Raw genomic sequence first — 23884 nt, forward strand, 5'->3', positions numbered from 1 at the left:
GAAAAAGAGACAGATACGTAAACAAATAACGTTAATATGATAGTACAATGATAGAGATACAGAGGAGGAACATTAATCCAGCCTACTTACAGCCTTCCACATTTGTCCTGTTGGTACTTCTGGGTTTCACTTGATGCTGTTCTGTTTAGAATGCCACCTTTGGCCTTCCTTCTAGCAGTTCTCTCCAGTCCCCCGCAAACAAACAAACCAAACAGAAAAAGCCTGACTAATCTCCCAAAACACAAATAGAAGCTCAACTGTTGCCTACTAGGAAGGCTTCCCTGACCAGGCCTTGTCCCCCCAAGCTGAATTTAGTACTCTCGCCTGTCTTTTCATAATGCTATATATTGCAGTTCTCAGACATCTTCTGTCTTTTTGAGTTGCTATTGCTTTGTCTATTGCATCATTAATCTGTAAACTTCTTAAAAGAAATAGTCTTATTATTTTTGCTTTCCTTGAACCTAATGACAAGGAATTGCCATTTAGTGCTTTTAATTTATCACTAGGCATTCTCTGCTTTTTATTTAATAACTATAATTATAAATATGTTCATTATAATAGATATAATTACTATTTGTTAATAGGTTCTTTTTGAGTTGTGGTTTACTTTAGAATCCTAGGATGCAGAGGCTGGAAGGAACTTCAGAAATCATCTGATCTGGTGGTTCACAGCTTTGGTTGCATGATTAGGATTACCTGGGGAACTTTAAATAAAATGAATAGATGTCATCTTATACCAATTAAATCAGAATATTAGGAGTGGGGACTTAGGTATCAGTTGTTTTTTTTTTTTTTTTTTTTTTTTTTTTTTGTGTGTGGTATGCGGGTCTCTCACTGTTGTGGCCTCTCCTGTTGTGGAGCACAGGCTCCGCGGCCATGGCTCACGGGCCCAGCCGCTCCGTGGCATGTGGGATCTTCCTGGACTGGGGCACGAACCCGTGTCCTCTGCATTGGCAGGCGGACACTCAACCACTGCGCCACCAGGGAAGCCCAGGTATCAGCATTTTTAAGTTACTGGGTTGTTATAATTTGTAGCCAGCATTGAGAACCATTGACTCTAATCTAACAGTGAAGAGAGGTTAAAGACTTGCCTCTGCTACATCTTTATCTGTGATCTTAGACAAAACTGGAACCCAGGGCTTCAGAGTTCAGGGCAGTGTTCTTCATAGGGAGGCAGTGTAGCATAATAAGAGCAGAACCAGAAAACCTAGGTTCATATTTTGCCTCTTAGTGACTTGACTGCAAGCTTTGCAAGTTATTAAACCTCTATACCTCAAGCAAATAAACTAATAACGTGTAACTCTTAGCCTGGAGTCTGGCATATACATAGCAAGTACTTGATTAATGGAGCAATTATCTTCAGAAAATCTTTTTCCTTTAGAAATTTGAATGGTAAAATGAAAATTTAGTGGATCAGTACACTCACTAAACATTCCTCCTGTGCTATGGTAGTTTTAACTATGTGTGAGATATGGCAATTTGGGGTGATTCTTTAGCATTGGGGCCTATTTCAGTGTGCCAAGCAATGAAACTGAGCTACTTGATCCTCTAGCTAGTTACTAATCTGTAGTTTTTCTTTTGCCTTAGGTACTGGCCCCTCTTCCTGGAGGGATTTCACCACAAACAGGTGTTATCATCCAGCCCCAGCAAATCTTATTTACAGGAAATAAGACTCAAGTTATACCTACAACAGTGGCAGCACCTACACCAGCACAAGCACAGCTAACCGCAGCTGGCCAACAGCAGCCACAGGCCCAGCCTGCTCAACAGCAAGCGCCGCTGGTGTTGCAGGTTGATGGGACTGGGGATACGTCATCTGAAGAAGATGAAGATGAAGAAGAAGACTATGATGATGAGGAGGAAGAAGACAAAGAGAAAGATGGAGCTGAAGATGGGCAGGTAGAAGAGGTAAGTTTCTAGTAAAAGACTAGAAGTAAGAAACTACTCAATCATTTCTTCTTTTACTTGGTACCAAACTGATGAATTATATTTTCTTAGAGGCTGTTAGGGTACTGTACCCTAAGATTTTTAGATTGTTCTGGATGTATTTATCTTTATAAAATATTTCTATAGCTGGTAACAAAAAAATGAATGAATACCAAATTAAGTCGTACTTATAAAGGTGATGGAGACAGTGCATGTAATTCTAATTCTTTGGCTTATGCATTCATCGTGATGTAGCTTAAAGATTAAACATTGGTAGAACAGATAGATGTGGTAATCTTTTCCTTCAGTAATTTAAAACAACATTTCGAAAGGGAAGAAACTTAAGAAAAAGCTAAATGTGACCGATTTCTTCAAAACCTCCTTTTGTTCTGTATTCCATACCGGTTCCGTAGATAACCTTATCTACTCTTAGTGTCTATCTTCAGTTAAACAAACCATACTTTATCTTCTTTTTAATTTTAAAATTTTATTTATTTTTTTATACAGCAGGTTCTTATTAGTCATCCATTTTCTACACATCAATGTATACGTGTCAATCCCAATCTCCCAATTCAGCACGCCCCCACCCGCCGCCACTTTCCCCCCTTGGTGTCCATACGTTTGTTCTCTACATCTGTGTCTCAATTTCTGCCCTGCAAACTGGTTCATCTGTACCATTTTTCTATGTTCCACATATATGCGTTAATATATGACATTTGTTTTTCTCTTTCTGACATACTTCGGTCTGTATGACAGTCTCTAGATCCATCCACATCTCTACAAATGACCCAATTTTGTTCCTTTTTATGGCTCAGTAATATTCCATTGTATATATGTACCACATCTTCTTTATCCATTCGTCTGTCGATGGGCATTTAGGTTGCTTCCATGACCTGGCTATTGTAAATAGTGCTTCATTGAACATTGGGGTGCATGTGTCTTTTTGAATTATGGTTTTCTCAAGGTATATGCCCAGTAGTGGGATTGCTGGGTGGTATGGAAGTTCTATTTTTCGTTTTTTAAGGAACCTCCATACTGTTCTCCATAGTGGCTGTATCAATTTACATTCCCACCAACAGTGCAAGAGGGTTCCCTTTTCTCCACACCCTCTCCAGCATTTGTTGTTTGTAGATTTTCTGATGATGCCCATTCTAACTGGTGTGAGGTGATACCTCATTGTAGTTTTGATTTGCATTTCTCTAATAATTGGTGATGTTGAGCATCTTTTCATGTGTTTCTTGACCATCTGTATGTCCTCTTTGGAGAAATGTCTCTTTAGGTCTTCTGCCCATTTTTGGATGGCTTGTTGTTTTTTTACTATTAAGCTGCATGAGCTGCTTACATATTTTGGAGATTAATACTTTTTCCATTGGTTTGTTTGCAAATATTTTCTCCCATTCTGAGGGTTGTCTTTTCGCCTTGTTTGTAGTTTCCTTTGCTTTGCAAAAGCTTTGAAGTTCCATTATGTCCCATTTGTTTATTTTTATTTCCATTACTCTAGGAGGTGGATCAAAAATGATCTTGCTGTGATTTATGTCAGAGTGTTCTTCCTATGTTTTCCTCTAAGAGTTTTACAGTGTTGGTATTCCATTTAGGTCTCTAATCCATGTTGAGTTTTTTTTGTGTGTATGTTAGGGAGTGTTCTAATTTCATTCTTTTACATGTAGCTGTCCAGTTTTCCCAGCACCACTTATTGAAGAAGAGACTGTCTTTTCTCCATTGGATATCCTTGCCTCCTTTGTCATAGATTAGTTGACCATAGGTGTGTGGGTTTATCTCTGGGCTTTCTCTCCTGTTCCATTGATCTGTATTTCTGTTTCTGTGCCAGTACCATATTATCTTGATTATTGTAGCTTTGTAGTATAGTCTGAAGTCAGGGTGACTGATTCCATCAGCTCTGTTTTTTTCCCTCAAGACTTCTTTGCTATTCGGGGTCTTTTTTGTCTCCGTACAGATTTTAAGATTTTCTGTTCTAGTTCTGTAAAACATGCCATTGGTAATTTGATAGGGATTGCATTGAATCTGTAGATTGCTTTGGGAAGTGTAGTCATTTTCACAATATTGATTCTTCCAATCCAAGAACATGGTATATGTCTCCATCTGTTGGTATCATCTTTAATTTCTTTCAACAGTGTCTTATAGTTTTTTGCATACAGGTCTTTGTCTCCCTAGGTAAGTTTATTCCTAGGTATTTTATTCTTTTTGTTTGTAAATGGGAGTGTTTCCTTAATTTCTCTTTCAGAATTTTCATCAGTAGTGTAAAGGAATGAAAGAGATTTCTGTGCATTAATTTTGTATCCTGCAACTTTACCGAATTCATTGATTAGCTCTAGTAGTTTTCTGGTGGCATATTTAAGATTCTCTATGTATAGTATCATGTCATCTGAAAACAATGACAGTTTTACTTCTTCTTTTCCAATTTGTGCTCCTTTTATTTCTTTTTCTTCTCTGATTGCCGTGGCTAGGACTTCCAAAACTATGTTGAATAATAGGTGAGAGTGGACATCCTTGTCTTGTTCCTGATCTTAGAGGAAATGCTTTCAGTTTTCCACCATTGAGAATGATGTTTACTGTGGGTTTGTCGTATATGGCCTTTATTATGTTGAGGTAGTTTCCCTGTATGCCCACTTTCTGGAGAGTTTTTGTCATAAATGGGTGTTGAATTTTGTCAGAAACTTTTTCTGCATCTATTGAGATGATCATATGTTTTTTATTCTTCAATTGGTTAACATGGTGTATCACATTGATTGATTTGCATATATTGAAGAATCCTTGAATCCCTGGGATAAATCCCACTTGATCATGGTGTGTGATCCTTTTAATGTGTTGTTGGATTCTGTTTGCTAGTGTTTTATTGAGGATTTTTGCATGTATATTCATTGGTGATATTGGTCTGTAATTTTCTTTTTTTTTAGTATTTTTGTCTGGTTTTGGTATCAGGGTGATGGTGGCCTCATTGAATGAGTTTGGGGGTCTTCCTTCCTCTGCAGTGTTTTGGAAGAATTTGAGAAGGATGGGTGTTGGCGCTTCTCTAAATATTTGATAGAATTCACCTGTGAAGCCATCTGGTCCTGGACTTTTGTTTGTGGGAAGATTTTTAATCACAGTTTCAATTTCATTAATTGTGATTGGTCTGTTCATATTTTCTATTCCTGCTTCAGTCTTGGAAGGTTATACCTTTCTACGAATTTGTCCATTTCTTCCAGGTTGTCCATTTTATTGGCATAGAGTTGCTTGTAGTAGTCTCTTAGGATGCTTTGTATTTCTGTGGTGACTGTTGTAGCTTCTCCTTTTTCGTTTCTAATTTTATTGTTTTGAGTCCTCTCCCTCTTTTTCTTGATGGATCTGGCTAATGGTTTATCAATTTTATCTACTCAAAGAACCAGCTTTTACTTTAATTGATCTTTGCTATTGTTTTCTTTGTTTCTATTTCATTTATTTCTGCTCTGATGTTTATGATTTTTTTCCTTCTGCTAACTTTGGGTTTTCTTTGTTCTTTCTCTAGTTCCTTTAGGTGTAAGTTTAGATTGTTTATTTGAGATTTTTCTTGTTTCTTGAGGTAGGCGTGTATAGCTATAAACTTCCCTCTTAGAAGTGCTTTTGCTGCATCCCATAGGTTTTGGATTGTCGTGTTTTCATTATCATTTGTCTCTAGGTATTCTTTGATTTCCTCTTTGATTTCTTCAGTGATCTCTTGGTTATTTAGTAACATATTGTTTAGCCTCCATGTGTTTGTGGTTTTTACATTTTTTTCCCCTGTAATTGATTTCTACTCTCATAGCGTTGTGGTCAGAAAAGATGCTTGATATGATTTCAAATTTCTTAAATTTACTGAGGCTTAATTTGTGACCCAGGATGTGATCTATCCTGGAGAATGTTCCATGCGCACTTGAGAAGAAAGTGTAATCTGCTGTTTTGGGATGGAATGTCCTATAAATATCAATTAAATCTATCTGGTCTGTTGTGTCATTTAAAGCTTGTGTTTACTTATTAATTTTCTGTTTGGATGATCTGTCCATTGGTGTAAGTGAGGTGTTAAAAGTCCCCCACTATTATGGTGTTGCTGTCGATTTCCTCTTTTATAGCTGTTAGCAGTTGCCTTGTGTATTGGGGTGCTCCTATGTTGAGTGCATGTATATTTATAATTGTTATATCTTCTTCTTGGGTTGATCCCTTGATCATTATGTAGTGTCCTTCCTTGTCTCTTGTAACATTCTTTATTTTAAAATTATTTTATCTGACATGAGTATTGCTACTCCAGCTTTCTTTTGATTGCCATTTGCATGGAATATCTTTTTCCATCCCCTCACTTTTAGTCTGAATGTGTCCCTAGGTCTGAAGTGGATCTCTTGTAGACAGCATATATATGGGTCTTGTTTTTGTATCCATTCAGCAAGCCTGTGTCTTTTGGTTGGAGCATTTAATCCATTCACATTTTAAGGTAATTATTGATATGTTTGTTCCTATTACCATTTTCTTAATTGTTTTGTGTTTGTTTTCTAGGTCCTTTTCTTCTCTTGTGTTTCCCACTTAGAGAAGTTCCTTTAGCATTTGTTGTAGAGCTGGTTTGGTGGTGCTAAATTCTCTGAACTTTTGCTTGTCACTAAAGCTTTTGAATTCTCCGTCGAATCTGAGTGAGATCCTTGCTGGGTAGAGTAATCTTGGTTGTAGGTTCTTCCCTTTCATCTAAGTATATCATGACACTCCCTTCTGGCTTGTAGAGTTTCTGCTGGGAAATTAGCTGTTAACCTTATGGGAGTTCCCTTGTATTTTATTTGTCATTTTTCCCTTGCTTCTTTCAGTAATTTTCTTTGTCTTTAATTTTTGCCAGTTTGATTACTGTGTGTCTCGGTTTGTTTCTCCTTGTGTTTATCCTGTATGGGACTCTCTGCGCTTCGTGGACTTGGGTGGCTATTTCCTTTCCCATGTTAGGGAAGTTTTTGACTATAATCTCTTCAGATATTTTCTCGGGTCCTTTCTCTCTTCTTCTGGGACCCCTATAATGTGAATGTTGTTGTGTTTAATGTTGTCCTAGAGGTCTAGGCTATCTTTATTACTTTTCATTCTTTTTTCGTCATTCTCTTCCACAGCAGTGAATTCCACCATTCTGTCTTCCAGGTCACTTATCCATTCTTCTGCCTCAATTATTCTGCTGTTGCTTCCTTGTAGTGTAGTTTTCATTTCAGTTATTGTGCTGTTCATCTCTGTTTGTTGTTTAATTTTTCTAGATCTTTGTTAAACATTTCTTGTATCTTCTCGACCTTTGCCTCCATTCTTTTTCTGAGGTCCTGGATCATCTTCACTATCATTATTCTGAATTCTTTTTCTGGAGGGTTGCCTATCTCCTTTTCATTTAGTTGTTTTTCTGGGGTTTTATCTTGTTCCTACATCTGGTACATAGCCCTCTGCCTTTTCATCTTGTCTGTCTTTCTGTGAATGTGGTTTTTGTTCCACAGGCTGCAGGATTGTAGTTCTTCTTGCTTCTGCTGTCTGCCCTTTGGTGGATGAGGCTATCTAAGAAGATTGTGCAAGTTTCCTGATCAAACCATCCTTTCTTATTGATTTTTTGTTGTGTATTTTTAGAAGCATGTGATTATATCTTTGTTTTCCTCAGTATTCCAGCTTAGTTACTTGTATTCAAGATGGTGTTTGTCTTACCACAGTTTTCACTGTTAATTGCCTTCTGCAGCCTAAGATGTAATCTTCTGGTTTATCTTAGTACAAACTTCTTCTAAATTATCTAAGTCAGGGGTCCCCAACCCCTGGTCCGTGTACTGGTACTGGTCTGTGGCCTGTTAGGAACTGGGCCGTACAGCAGGAGGTGAGCGGCAGGTGAGCATGCGAAGCTTCCTCTGCCACTCCCCATCGCTTCCATTACCGTCTGAACTATCCCCCGCCAATTTTTTTTTTTTTGGCTGGGCTGAGTCCTCATTGCGGTGCACGGGCTGCTCATTGCAGTGGCTTCTCTTATTGCGGAGCACGGCGCGTGGGCTTCAGTAGTTGTGGCGCACGGGCTTAGTTGTTCCACGGCACAACTAAGTGGATCTTCCCAGACCAGGGATCGAACCCGTGTCCCCTGCATTGGCAGGCGGATTCTTAACCACTGCACCACCAGGGAAGCCCCTCCCCTTCCAATTTTTTATCCATGATAAAATTGTCTTCGTGAAACTGGTCCCTGGTGCCAAAAAGGTTGGGAACCGCTGATCTAAGTAATGTTGTTTTAAAGAATACTGTTTTATTAAATATTGAATAGATGAAACAAAAATATTTTATGATATAAAAAACCCAATGTCCACATCTAGTTAAAAAAAAAAATCCCACTGCCTAAATAAAGTCCCCTGGGTGCCGTCTCCAATCCCCATCCTCTTCCTTCTGCCATCAGAGTAACCTTGCTCATGAATTTTGTGTTTATCGCTAACTTACCTTTATATTTTACCATATGTATTTATATTCCTAAGGAGCATATTGTTTTGTTTTACATGTCTGTTTATAATAAAGTGAAATAATTGTGTATTCTTTTGCAAGTTGATTTTTTTTGCCGACATGGTATTCCTGAGGTTCATCTGAGTTGTTACATATACATATAATTATTTTCACTGTTAAATGTTAAAAATTTATCCATTTTTGTGATGTGTTGGGCATTAGGGTTGTTTCTACTTGTTAACCATTACAGTTATACAATATTTTGGTATGTGTCTTCTGGGGACACATGTAAGAGTTTCTCTAAGTGTTGTACCTAAACCTTGAATTGCTGAATCATGAGGCATGCCTATCTTCAACTTACGATAAAATGCCACATAGTTGTACTAATTACACTTCTGGCAGTCAGTGTGTATAATGGTGCATATGTCTATACATCTTCACCAATACTTGACATTGTCAGGCTGCTTAATTTTTGCGTCTGGTAGGTAGAAACTTTTGTTTCATTTCGGTTTTAATTATTATTTCCTTGATTAATGATGAGTAGCAAAAGGCTTCTGCTACTCCACTTATTTTTTTTTTCAATTTTCTTTTTTGTTATAAACACCATAGCAAATTTTAAAAAGCTGTTTGAACAGAGAAAAATATCGTAGTTCTTGATTTCCCACGTGTACTTAAGGCAACCTCGCTGTGCTTCCCAGCTCCTTCCCTGGACACGGCAGGTTGATCAAGGGAAATGGGGTTTTCAGGTGGGGGCGCTGGGGGCTACCGTCATCTTTATTTACCAGGTGGCCTCTTTTGATTCTTTCATGCTTTTTCTGTAGACAGTCAAATCAAAAGTGAAAAAGTAGTTTTTCTTGCCTTGTTGCCTAAGCTCTATAATATTGCTTAGAAATGGCAATAGTGGTGGTAATTGCACACATTATGAATGTGCTAAGTGCAAATTGTACACCTTAGAATGGTTTAAATGGTGAATTTTACCTCAGTAAATTTTCTTTTTACATTTACATTGGTGATAACCTATTTTAAATTAAAGAATATATATACATATACATGTGTGTGAGTAGGTATAGGCCTAGACTTAATATCATCTTGATTATTTTTCTTTCCACCTTCATTTTGTCCTAGCTTCTCTTTCTTCATTAATTAGAAATCAGAGTTATATGTTTTATTTTCTGCCATGACTGAGGTCAAGGTTAATTTAATTGGTCATTTTATGCTCTAGTTAGATCTTGACCTTTAATTCTCTTTGATACTGAGACCGAGATCCTCTCCTTCTTTTTAAATATGATTGCCTTAACTATGCTCTAAGCCTCCACTAATACTAATTTGTATCCCTAGTCCTAGTCCTTAATGTAAAGACTATCCAGGCTGCCAAGCTGTTTTATAACCCTGTTTTCCTATGCCAATTTCACCATTGTTTTCCCTTTTACACTGCTGCTTTTGGTGGTACATACTACCATTATCTCATTAAACCTTCATATTTTGTTAGGTCTACTTCTAGGCATCTTAAAACAGTTACTAAAGAGAATCATCTTTTCGTACTATTAGGAAAGAATAAAGGAAGTAAAGTTAAACATCTTTTCAGGCTTATAAATTATATAGCTTAACTATTTTAATTATTGTATTTAATTTCTTGCTGGAATTTCAGTGACATTGGTAGAGTCTTAACACAGCCAGTTAACAATATATTCATGGTATATATGCATCTGTCTGGCCCTTGGTTCTCAAAGAACATCAAGATCTTTGTGTTTCTTTTCTCTGAATATTAGAAGGGCCTTTTCTAGTAATACATGAAGTATAAGTAAATGAATTCTCCCTTTTTCATTTTTAGGAACCCCTCAATAGTGAAGATGATGTGAGTGATGAGGAAGGACAGGAACTCTTTGATACAGAAAATGTTGTTGTATGCCAATATGATAAGGTAAGGGTTTTATGATCAGGTTACTGACATTTTTTCTGTTGTAATTTCTTCCCTAAACCATCCTGTCTGCCTTGTTCAAGCATTTGGTCAGCTGATTGATGCCTCTTATATTCAGTATAAACAGTGTGAATGAAAACAATGTTATAGTTTAGATTATTTTAATAGAATGAGAAATTAATTTGTATAACTTTACAGTTGAAAAAAAAGTTTTGAAAGAACTCATGGGAAGTATGTTGTTTTCAATTTAGACTGTCTCCCAACCTGTTAACAAAGTAAAGCTACTTTGTGGTTGTCCTTTAACATGAATAGTAACTCAGTGGGATAACCCTGTTTTCCCTCTGACTTCAACTACCTCAAAACTAATAAGGCTTTAATTAAATTTCTGTAACCTTTTTTTATTGCTAAGGAGAAAAGAACAATGGCAAAAAACAAGACTGATAACTAACAAAAGATAATTTTTACTGAAAATTGTTTTAAATTATTTAGCTTTGCTGTGCTTTGGTAGCAGTAAAAAATTTTTAAACTAGGTTCTATGAGAATTAGTTATTGATTTCTTAATTCTTAAAAAGGATGCTACTTCCCAAGTATTTTTGTTATAGTTATTGGCATTGTTAAAATTTTGGTTATTTGCTGAAACATTTAATTTGGAATAAATTTTTTTTCTGGTTATAATCACTAAATTTATAGTAAATCCACAAATTATATTGCATTTTTATAATTTAATTTTAGCAGAGGTCTTTAAAATGTGCTGAAAACTCTAACAGAAGTAGTTGGGTTTTGTTTATAAGCACTACTCATTCAGTAAACGTATATTTATTAAGTGCCTAAATGTGTCAGGTACTGGAACTGAAGTCATTATTATACAAGATTTGTGCCCTGCATGCCCTCCTTTACAAATGATGAAAATCTTAAATTTGTGTTGCTTTTATAGAAATGAATATTATAAATAGCCATGTTTACTGCAAACAGATCTATAGGGAAAATGTTAAGAAAATAAATCTTATCATTTCCTAATGAAAAGGTAAAGTCAAGAGAATTGAATACCCGTGAAATTATAGAATTAAATTAGTGAGGTCATTGATTCAGAGTTATCAGACATCCGCTTGTGTACCTTATGACTGCTAAGTAAGCACTTTTAATACCCTACACCAAGCACATTATAATAAAAGTAATTTCTCGTTACATGCACATACAGGAAGCATATTGAAGTTAAAACAATGGGAGATACCAGTAAATCTTTATTGCCAGGAAGACTCAAGGGAACCTGTTGGCAGCCAAATTATCCAGGGCACGGTTTCATGATAGCAAGATGTCAGATTTATCAGTCAAGAGAGGACCTTTACCTTAGCTTGACTTAAGAATATGCTTCTAAGTATTTTCATATTATAAGTGACTAGTTGTATTCTCCTTTGTACACTTAATATTTTAAATGTTAAAATTGGTTTGTTTTGCTCCAAGAGACAATATTTTAATGTTTTAAACTAAGAAATTAAAAAATAGATTTAAATAGTGTGTTGAATGATAAACAGTTATAAAGTTTGCAGAGATCTAATTTTTATAATCAAATGAGTTCTGGAGACTGGAGGGTTGAGTCTTGATGTTTTAGCCAACAGTAAAGAATGGTGTGTTCTGAAATGGGCGTGGGTGTGGTTTGAGGCAACTTGAACTTCAGGAGTTTATTTTTGAAGACTAAACTTTAGAATTTCAACAACGAGTCAATTTTAGAAGCAATCATAGAGTTATTGTATTGCTAATCAAATGAGAACCTTAAACTTAATAATGAGGCAGGGTTCTCCCATAAGTATGGCATCAGGTATTGAGTCTTCAGCCTTATTTGTAGGTAATTTTATTTAATATGTTTGTCATTAGGAAATTTCAGAGGCCTTTTTCCTGGCACTCGGGACACTCCTTCAGGAAGGGCTTAATTTAAGGCCAATGAATTGTTAAGTTGTATTTTGTGATTTTATTCAAGTAAAAATATTTACTACTTATTACTCAATATGACTTCAGTGCTTAGTATATAGACTATTATTTGATTAATGAAACTTTTCTACATTTGCTTTTTGCAAGTTGTCTTGCAGCAGAATGCAGGCAGTTTCTTTACTTGTCTGTGGAATTCCTTTTTCTGGCTACTCAGCACTTGTTTGCTCATTTATTTATTTATTTTATATATATGTCACTTGTTTATTTAATTCCATGTCTTTCAGGTTGTAGTCACTTGGTTTGTACTGGAAATAAATTTGTATATCCAATTTTAGGATAGTTAATACTTTCTCTACAGGAAGTCAAAGAAAAGAGGAGACATCTTTTTATTCAAAAAATACAGAGTGTCTGTGATGTCCCAGGGTACTATTCTAGGAACTTGAGATACACCAGTGAACAAAACAAAACAATCTCTGCTATTGAGAAGCTTACTCTAGTTGAGGGAGACAGATGTTAAAACATAACAAACAACAAATAAATTACGGTTGATTCTTGTACAATGCTGGGGTTAATCAGCATGTAACATATAGGCAGTCCTCTGTATCTGCGCTTCCTCCACATGCATGTAGCCATCCAACCACAGACCACTTAATTCTGTAGTATTTACTATTGAAAAATACCTATGTATAAGTGGATCTCTGCACTTCCAAACCCATACTGTTCAAGGGTCAACTGTAATTAATATGCTATGCTAGAAGCTGATAATTGGTATGGGAAATTATTAGAGTGGGAAAATGGAACAGGAGCAAAGACTTGAAGAAAGTTAGCCCTGTCATTATTCAGTGGCATAACCTGCCTGTTGTGTGTGAGGAGCAAAAAGGAGGCCAGTGTAACTGGACTTGGGGGAGTAGTATAGTAGTAGATTAAGTCAGAGCTAGGTGAAGGCAGATGGTGTAGGAGGACATGGGCTCTTTCTCTGAGTGAATTGGGAAGCTATTGGAAGGTTTCAAATAGACAAAAGTGATATCACTTACATTTTAATCTTAGAAAGATTACTTAGCTTTCTTTGTGAGAGCAGAGAAGAAGCAAAGGTTGAAATGAGGTTAATAGAGGGATATTGTCATAATCCAAGTGAGTGATAATGGTGACTGAGGCTAGGATGATAGTACTGGAAGTGGTGAGAAGCAGCTGGATCTTGGATGTTTTGAAGGAAGAGTCAACAGGATTTCCTGACTCTTGTATGTGCAGTAGAAAAGGAGGGATCAAGAATGAGTATAGGAATTTTTTTTGATGAGGAATCAGACAGAAGCATGGAGATACCATCAACTTGGATGGGAAAGGCTGCAGATGGAGAAGTTTGGGAAAGGAGAGTGGCTGGTTTTGGGCATGTTAAGTGTTGTATCTGTTAGACATTCAAATCATCCATCCTAAGGTGTTAGGTGTAATAATCTACATAATGTAATTAGACCAGAGCTATAAGACCACTTAATGCTGGAGTCTCTGTCCTGAATACTGTTTCACTTTATTGTACTCTATTTTGTTTTAATAAGTGAGAAAAAATTGACACATGTTAAATTTATATATAGCTTAAGTTAGTGATCTAGAGGAAAGGTATGGGAGTGATTTTCAAACATACAAAGTATTTGATTGTTTTTTAAATTAACTCCCAAAAGGCAGAACTACGATCAATAAGTAGAAGTTTGGAGTAAGCAGTTTTAGTAAGGAGTAAAGTATGAAAGAGTTATAAGAGAGCTATCCCAGGAAGGGATAACTTAATTTGCAGTTCTTTACCCCCCACTTTTAACCATACTCAAGCAGACACCGAACAGTGATTTGCTAAGAATGTGTCATGGAGACTGTCTGCACAGGGATGTTAGACCATGGAATTTTAGCAGTGGGATAAGAAAATACCTGTATATAGTGAGAATTTCTGCATTATTATATAAAACAGCCTGATTAGTAGAAAGCATTTTGGACTGGGGCAAGAGAATCATCTTTGTCACTTAACTGTGATATGCCCTTGGTCATGCCATGGAACCTCTCCAGGCTATAATTTTCTCTTTTGAACATGAAAGCCTGAAGTGGCAGTGATACTTAAAAGATGATTGGAAGGAAGGGAGAGAGTGAAGTCCTGGAAATCAGCTAAGGGATATTGTAATAAATCGTACGACAAGAGGCTGTTGACGTGGTAACTAGAAGATTATTGATGGCCTTTTAGAAAACAGTTGCCAGGTGTCCTGAAGACAACTAAAATAGAATTAGAGAGAAAGTAATAATTAGAGAAATACTAATATTAGTGTGAATTCTAATACAGTGGGGCCACGGTATTAAAAAGGTCAGCAATATGGAAGTTGTTACTGTATGTGAGGAAGAAGAAGAGAGTAGTTGTAAACATGATACCAATATTGAAAAGATAGTGTCCTGGTGGTCAGTAGATAAGAGGAATGAAGAAGAGCCTAAGGTCAAATCAATGGCATAGACATAAAAGGAGTTACAGAGAAAAGACCAAAAAAAATGGTCTAGAAGCATCAGGGAGAACAAAGGGTATTGCTGTTTGAAATATTTGCCAGTATAAAATTTCCTATGAATGACATGTATACACATACCTGGTAGAGATAAGATATTTTTCAGAGAAATATTATTAACTACTTTAATGAACACAAGTACTGAGAGCTATAAAATAAGTATTACTAATTATAGATAAATTTATTTTTGAAAAACGCACCTAGTGAATTTTTTTTTTAAGAGAGGTTGTCAAATTAACTATTAAAAACCAATTTGACCACAGTGGTATTAAACTAGAAATCAATTAGATGGAGATTAAATATGCTACTGAACAACCAATGGGTCAAAGAAGAAATCAAAAGAGAACTAGAAAAATACCTTGAGACAAATGAAAATGGAAATATAACATACCAAAACTTGTAGAATGCAGCAAAAGCAGTTGTAAGAAAGAAGTACATAGAGAGAAATGCCTACATCAAGAAATAAGGAAAAATCTCAAACAAACCAACTTTACACCTAAAGGAACAAGAAGGAGCCCAAAGTTAGTAGAAGGAAGGAAATACAAAGATCAGAGTGGGAATAAATGAATAGAGACTAAAAAGACAATAGAAAAGATCAATGAAACTAAAAGCTGGTTATTTGAAGAGATAAAGAAAATTGACAGACCTTTAGTTAGACTCACCGAGAGAGAGGACTCAAATAAATAAAATCAGAAATAGATGTTACAGCTGATAACAGAAATATAAAGGATCATAAGAGACTACTATGAATAATTATACATTTACAAATTGGACAATCTAGAAGAAATGGATAAATTCCTAGAAGCACACAACCTTCTAAGACTGAATCGTGAAGAAATTGAAAATCTGAACATACTGATTACTAGTAAGGAGATTGAATCAATAATCAAAAACTTGCCAATAAACAAAAGTCTAGGGCCAGATGGCTTCATGGGTACATTCTATCAAACATTAATACCAATTAATGAATTAATACCAATCCTCAAACTCTTCTAAAAAATAGAAGAGGAGGAAACACTTCTAAACTCATTTTACAAGACCCTGATACCAAAACCAGACAAGGATGCCACAAGAAAAGAAAATTACAGGCCAGTATCATCCTGATGACCATAGATGCAGAAATCCTCAACAAAATATTAGCAAACTGAATTTGCAATTTATTGAAAAGATCATATACCATGATCAAGTGGGATTTATTCCAGGGATGCAAGGAAGGTTCAACATCTACAAATCAGTCAGTGTGATACACCATGTTAACAAAATGAAGGATAAAAGTCATGTGATCATCTCAATAGATGCTGAAAAAGCATTTGACAAAATTCAACATAAGAAGTCTCAACATTAAGTTGGTGTAGAGGGAATGTACCTCAACTTAATAAAGGACATATATGAAAATCCCACAGGTAACATACTCATCAATGAAAGGCTGGAGCTTTTCCTGTAAGATTAGGAATAAGACAAGCATGCTCACTCCTACCATTTTTCCTCAACGTGATATGGGAAGTCCTAGTCAGAGCAGTTAGGCAAGAAAAAGAAATAAAAGACATCCAAATCAGAAAGGAAGAAGGGAAACTGTCACTATTTGCAGGTGACATGATATTACATAGAAAATGCTAAAGACTCCACCAAAAAACTGTTAGAACTAATAAATGAATTCAGTCAATTTCAGGATACAAAAATCTGTTGAGTTTCTATACAATAATAGTGAACTATCAGAAGGAGAAATTAAGAAAATAATCCCATTTACAGCTGCATCAAAAAGAAAAAAAATATCTAGGGATAAATACAACCAAGGAGGTGAAAGACCTGTACACTGAAAACTGTTAAGACATTGATGAAAGAGATTGAAAAATACACAAGTAAATGGAAATATATTACTTGCTCATGGATTGGAAGACTTAATACTGTTAAATTGTCCATAATATCCAAAACAATCTATAGATTCAGTGCAGTCTCTATCAACATTTCAATGGCATTTTTCACAGAAAGAGATCAAACAGTCCTAAAATTTGTATCAAACCACAAAAGACCCTGAAGAGCCATAGCAATCTAGAGAAAGAACAAAGGCATCATGCTTCTTGATTTCAAGCTGTATTACAAAACTATAGTAATCAAAACAGTATGGTATTGGCATAGAAACAGACACATAGATCAATAGAACAGAAAAGAGAGCCCAGAAATAAACCCATTCCTGTGTGGTCAATTAATTTATGACAGAAGAGCAAAGAATATAAAATGAGGAAAGGACAGTCCCTTCAGTAAATGGTGTGGGGAAAACTGGGAAGCCACATGCAAAAGAATGAAACTAGACTACTATCTTTTATCATGCAAAATAATCAGTGCAAAATGACTTGAATGTAAGACCCGAAACCATAGAAGAAAGAAAACAGAGATGATAAGCTCCTTGACATTGGTCTTATTGGTGATTTTTTGATTTGACAAGAAAGCAAAGGCAACAAAAGCAAAAATAAACAAGTGGGACTACATCAAATGAAAAAGCTCTTGCACATCGGAAGAAACCATCAACAAAACAAAAAGGCCACTTGCTGAATTGGAGAAGATATTTGCAAAGGATATATCTGACAGTGGGTTGATACCCAAAATATACAAAGAACTCACACAATTCAACATCAAAACAAACAACCCAATTTAAAAATGGGCAGAGGACCTGAATAGACATTTTTCCAAAGAAGACATACAAGTGGCAAACAGATACATGAAAAGATGCTCAACATCACGAATCATCAGGGAAATACAAGTCAACCACAATGAGGTATATCACCTCACACCTGATAAAATGGCTGTTATCAAAAAGACAAGAATTAAAAAGGATGTGGAGAAAAGGGAACCCTGTGGTACCATTGGTGGGAATGTAAACTGGGATAGCTGCTATGGAAAACAGTGTAAACCTTCCTTTAAAAATTAAAAATAGAGGGCTTCCCTGGTGGTGCAGTGGTTGAGAGTCCGCCTGCCTATGCAGGGGACACGGGTTCGTGCCCCGGTCTGGGAAGATCCCACATGCCGCGGAGCGGCTAGGCCCGTGAGCCATGGCCACTGAGCCTGCGCGTCCGGAGCCTGTGCTCCGCAACGGGAGAGGCCACAAACAGTGAGAGGCCCGTGTACTGCAAAAAAAAAATTAAAAATAGAACTACCATACAATCTAGCAATTCTACTTCTGAGTATTTATTAAAAGGAAACAGAAACACTGACTCTGAAAGATATGTGCATTCCCCCGTTCATTATAGCATCATTTACAGCAGCCAAGAATGGAAGCAATCTGGGTGTCCATCAGTGGATGAATGGATAAAGAAGCTGTGGTGTATGTATATGTACAGTTGAATATTATTCAGCCTTTAAGAAGAAGGCAGTCTTGCCATTTATGACAACATGGATGGACTTTGCATTATGCTAAGTGAAGTATCAGACAGAGAAAGACAAATGCCATGTGATCTCATGTGGAATCTAAAATGAAAAAAGTGAACTTACAGATACAGAGAACAGACTGGTGATTGCCAGAGATGAGGGTTTGGAGGTAGGTGAAATGGGTGAAGGTGGTCAAAGATACAAAGTTTAAGTTATAAAATAAGTAATCAGGAGGATATAGTACAGCATGGTGACTACAGTTGATAACATTGTATATTTGAAAGTTACAAAAAGAGTAGATCTTAAAAGTTCTTGTCACAGGAAAAAAATTTGTAACTATTTATGGTCTTTGTACACCTGAAACTAATACGTTACATGTCAGTTATATCTCAGTTAAAAAAGAAACCAGTTTGCAATTGCAGTAATATACAAGTTTGATGTGTGAATGATTTTTCTGTGGTTGTTTGTTTTCTTTTTATTTTATCTCATACATTTTTTACTTATTTATTTAGATACACAGAAGTAAAAACAAATGGAAATTTCATCTCAAGGATGGCATTATGAATCTTAATGGAAGAGATTATATATTTTCCAAAGCCATTGGAGATGCAGAATGGTGAAGAGTTGGTTCTTTCCTTTTATAAATAAAACAAAAGAAACTTAAAAAAAAATTTAAAGTGGACAGTTTGTAACTTGGGACATATACCAACCAAAACTTAACTTCTGCATGTCAGAGAAGTGCAGTAGAAGCAGAGCTACTGGAACAAAGAGACCTTGACAACACAGACACTACTTCTAACTGGCAAGCCATGGAACTGTAGCACCTGGGGTTGTTGGGGTGGCGAGGGTTGGGATTTTGTGTAAGAAAACCGTAATTGTCGAATTTAAATACAGGTACCTGCCACTGGTAACTAGCATGTAAAGCTTGGTTTATATTCCTTCCTCCAACTTGAGTTCAGTCAGAAGATACTTGTTGGAATGAACTGAAGAAACTTCCCTTTTGATAGGTTGAACCGAAACTGCTTATTGTACGTGGTTATATTTGGTAAAAATTGCGTGTGAGCTTTTTACAAAAGGGTAAGAATATGTGTTGAATTTTAATTCATTTGTATAAGGAAACAATTTAGAACTCTCATAATAGGTCTTAAATATTTTTACTTGCTGTTCTCCTTCAGTAATATATACCTCTTCCTTCCCTGCTTTATGGAACATCTATTTAAGAGTTAAAGGAAGTAAACAGTGATCACAGTTTGGAGACAAAATTTACCCAGGAATGGGTATTTATTTTAATTAGGTTTTGAGACTCATTAAATGTAGTTTAAAGACTTGGGTCTCATCTGAGTTGAGCAGAATTAAAATAACTTCAATTTCCTAACAGAAAAATTGTATTTGTTTCTTTTAGCCCCCCCACCTTAAAAAGAAACCCCAGTGGCTCCTCAGGAATACAGTGTTATTGCACAAAGGTACCATCCAGCTGAAATTATATACATGTGAATAGATAGATTTTTTTTTCCTGTTGGGCTGAAGAGTATATGCTTATATATGTGTTTAGTCTTCAAGCCAAACAAACATTTAGATAACATTCTGTGCATTGATTGAAGCATTGGGCAGGTGGTGAGGACCTGGAATTTTATTAAACAATTTAGTAATTATAAAAGTTTTTTTGTGTTTACTAGTAAAGAATTTTAAAATGATTCTAAGTGAACACACTTTTAAAATGCAACTTTGTAATTTGAGGGAGAAATTTTGGGGTTAGAGGAGGGTGGGCCACTAAGTACATATTTACCTCTTTCATTTGGTGGCCCTTCCAGGCCATTGATAATATAGACATGGGCTCCAGTTTGCACATCGGGAAGAAAGCATAGAAATTTGACTTGTATATTAAAAATAATAGAAATGTTATATGATATTAAGAATGCATAGCTCTGTATTCTGTAAGGGGCTATAAAGAACAATGTGGCAGTGCTATGTTCAGTGTGAACGAGTTGCTTGGGAGAACTGTAGGAACTTGTGTATTCACCTTTGTTCTTACACCTAATTCTTTTCATGGTTTATTTTGACAAAATTCACATGTGTTTAACTTACTTGTATATTGATTTTTTTTTAAGTCTTCCATTTTTGTCTTCCTTTTATTTGCCTTTGTGTTTCCAGAAGTAACATAGAAACACTTTAAAGTACATTGCAAAGAAAAACTGTGAGGTATTATATATTGTTTTTCCTTTTTTAACACAAATCTTTAAACTTTCTTGAAAAGGCTAATCTTTTTTCTTTTTCTTTTTTTTTTGCCTGCTTCCCACCCCACATACCACCTTGGTCCCTTTAACTTATGTTCTGAACTTTGGTATAAATGTGGTTTCTAGCATGCTAGTAGTTAGGTTTTATTTAGATGCCATAACTGGTGATACGGTTTTAATTTTTACTATATTAATTTAGTTTTCTGGAGGTTTATTTGTTTACCCCACTATGCTCAAAGCACACACAGGTTTTGTTTTTTTTTTTTTAATTAATGAGACTGGGAGGAGAGAAGGGAGAGGGGGTAAAATCACAGAAGTCCTGTTGTTTGTTTGCCCTTGAGTATAGTTGCTAGTAGGTTTATATTTACCCAGTGAAGAAGTCAATGACCTGAACTACCTATAAAAGTTTAGCATTGCTGCAGTGTTGATTAAAACCCTTTCGCTATCTAGTAGTTCTTATGCTACTGAACCTTGGATTACTGTATGATATTCAGCTTATATTTTGGGCTCTCTATGTAGACGAAAACATTCATATTCATAATAGAATTGTATACTGGCCTGTTTTTATACTCAAACATGAACAACCACTGCTTTCAGAGTGACTCATTAGGGTTATTTTGAAGCAGGAAATAGCCATTTATATTTGCACCTGTGTATATTGCATATTAATTATGACATACTTGGCAAGTGCTTTTCTTTTACCTGTGAATATTCTGAAAGCTGGTCCAAACAACACTGCATACCAAATTGTGCTCTTATATATTACTGCATCGTGTTCCTTTTTAATCAAATAGCATGTTTTAGTTTTATTATAGTGGCTTGCTGTAAGAATGCCACTTGCTTATCTTTTATTGTACTTGAATTCTTAATCATGCTTTTAACATTTTATTTAACAAATCGTTTCATTAGGTTCTGTCATTCCTTTGAAAAGGCAAGGATTCCCACTTTCAGAATTTTGAAATGAAAATAACATGTTTATTCAAAGAGGGAAAATAGTTCAGACTTAGTATTATGAAATAAGTAAAGGTTTCAGAAAAGGATTTGTTTAGATTTGCACAGATGGTGATGGCACCTTTTATTAAAAAACAATCAGCAGTGCTAAGGAAATTTACGCAAAAGTACTAGATAAAAGTGTGGAAATGCGTGCCTTTCAGTGTATGTACTCTTTTTTGGTGGTCTTTTGGATAGTCAGACCATTTGAATGGCTGAGAGCACATTTAAATTCTGTGGAGCGCCACATTTGGCTGAAACAACTCTTTAATGTGCAATTAGTTTCTAGAGTAAAATGTCTGTTATATGAGGGGGATCTTTATATTGGGCTTTTATATTTTTTTAAATGTTCACATTTCTTTCTATTAAATGCCACCATAATACCACGTTTATATTGTTGCCTCTCTTAAAATCAAAGCCACCTTGATGTTATTCTTTTAGGGATACATCAAGATTTGAGCAGTGTGTATAGTGATTAAAATGTGTTCTTGAAGAGCATACTGTAATCGACTGGCTTGGACAGCAAGAACATAAAAATATAATAGCTTTTGTATAAAGATTTTCTTTTGCTATATGAAAATCAAGGATTTGGTTTTCTTTTTTTTCTGGCTTTTATGGAGGAATGAAGAGGGTTATCTCCTTCTAAGAGTAATTTTTGATTATCTTATAGCAATAACGTCACCATTCTTTTCAGAAGATAAATACACCTTGTATAGGAAATCAGACGTAATTTTCTTGGGAGTCCCCTTTATAACTTAGCTTTTTCTTCCACTTGAGAAAATTCCTATATTTTCAGATTATTTCATCTTGAACTTTTTTGAGCTTTTGTGCAATGTAATATTTTATTGATCCATCTTTGTACATTTTCATTTTATTTCATATGTCTATTTCCCACCTATCTGTCTGAATCAGCTATTTCAGATTTTGAATTCATTGGTTAAAAAATAGTTACTTTATATATCTCCTCATGGGTTTATTTTAAATAGTTTTGCATTTTAATCTATTGTGCTATGGAAATTATTCTGAAGTTTATATTCCCTTTTTAAGCCTGCCTTAGTCTGTTTTTTGTCATTTTTTTATGGTTTAAGGAAGAGCACACCAAACTTGATATTTTTGTTTATTTTGAGGAACAAGATAAACTTGTTTTTTTTTTTCTCTCTTAAGGGAAGAACTACATTGAGTTAGTAGCTACTATTTCAAGTTTCCTTAAATCATCCAGTATGTATCAGGGCTACAATTGGGGGGAGGGGCTAATCCTTTTTGCTGTTCTGAGCTACTATTGTCAACTGCTGTTGTACATACTGTTATGTGTAAGGGCGTAAATATATTTATTATGTTTGTAAAATTCATTCTGTACAATTGCAGATCAAGGTTGCTCTTCTGTGATATATGGGATATTATGTTTTAAAGACCATCTTGGAATACAATTAGAGAACTTAGTATTTTGATGTACTAAGACCTATTTTAAGTTTAATATTTTACCTTTGCAAAAACTTTAATTAAAGATGTTATTTAAAAAAAGTAATGCTGCTTGCTTTGCTTACTAGTTTATAACATTGTTATATAGATAACTGAATAAAACTATACAGTTTAGAAAGGAAAATGCTTTACATCGTTAGTAAGTTCCATTTATCAAAAGAAGGTATTAAATTCTGTACCTTTAAAATAAATAGGGTGGGATATCAGTCTGAATATTAAACTGTGTTATAAATTCTTAGTAGCTTTTAAAGAGAATAGTTGTGATTTCTAGGCACACAGGAATTTAAATTGGGCTAAATTCGCACCAACAAAGTGTAGCTAAAATTGATTATAATTAACATACTGTATTAAGTGAGTATTTCTACTCCAAAGAATAGATTACTTAGGATAAAATTATTTGAGAACATACTTGTTCTTTAATTCCACCATTTAGCCATATGTTTTTCTTTTAGTTCAGAGTTTGTAAATAATTGCATAAAAGGAGAATCAGATTATTAAGGCTTGTATTACATATTGAATATATTTTGTGTTATTTTAGAAGGTATTAAATAATTAGCAAGTATTTTAATTTATAGTTAATTCAAATGAATCATTAAGAAGCTTGCTTTTTTGTAATTTTTTAATCCTGTTATGGACTACTTTATCTAGGAAACATGCAAATTTTAACCATTAAAACAATCATAATAAAGATATTTTGTTTATTGCCAGCAAATCTTGTATTTTTGCAGTTTAATTCAAGTTCCTACATTGATGATCTTAACCTTTTTGGCCTCAGTTTCTCCATATGTAAAATGACAACAATATGGTTTTGAGGGTTAAAGGTAATACATGTAAAGATTTTTGTAGTACATGGTAAGCACTCAGATATCCCAGTTATTTACTTTATTTCATAATTATATAATTTAAAATGACCTGTGGAGTGGAAAAAATGTTTTTAAATGGTCAAAAATAGCAAAAGAGAATGTGGTCTGATTTAAGGAGGGGCAGTGAAAATGTGGATACAGCCAAGCAAATTAAGCCTGGGAGGCTGAGTTAGTGAAGCAGTGCATCTGTCTGTAGCAGAAAGTGCCTGAGGGAAGAAAAGGGAATGATGGGTATGG

The 23884-nt window shown here is 35.2% G+C and overlaps 1 protein-coding gene across 1 annotated transcript in view; it reads left to right on the forward strand.

Annotated features, from left to right (window-relative positions):
* The window catches only part of GTF2A1 (general transcription factor IIA subunit 1), a 46209-nt gene extending 22713 nt beyond the window's left edge, over positions 1-23496 (forward strand). Inside the window, exons 7-9 of the mRNA XM_067728827.1 lie at positions 1588-1908; positions 10181-10270; positions 18594-23496. Coding sequence (XP_067584928.1) covers positions 1588-1908; positions 10181-10270; positions 18594-18701 — 519 coding nt within the window. The 3' untranslated portion in view covers positions 18702-23496. The remainder of the gene's footprint in view (positions 1-1587; positions 1909-10180; positions 10271-18593) is intronic.
* The last annotated feature ends 388 nt before the right edge of the window (positions 23497-23884 follow it).

This window comes from Pseudorca crassidens, chromosome 1 (genome assembly GCF_039906515.1).
Source record: "Pseudorca crassidens isolate mPseCra1 chromosome 1, mPseCra1.hap1, whole genome shotgun sequence".
Lineage (NCBI taxonomy): Eukaryota > Metazoa > Chordata > Mammalia > Artiodactyla > Delphinidae > Pseudorca > Pseudorca crassidens.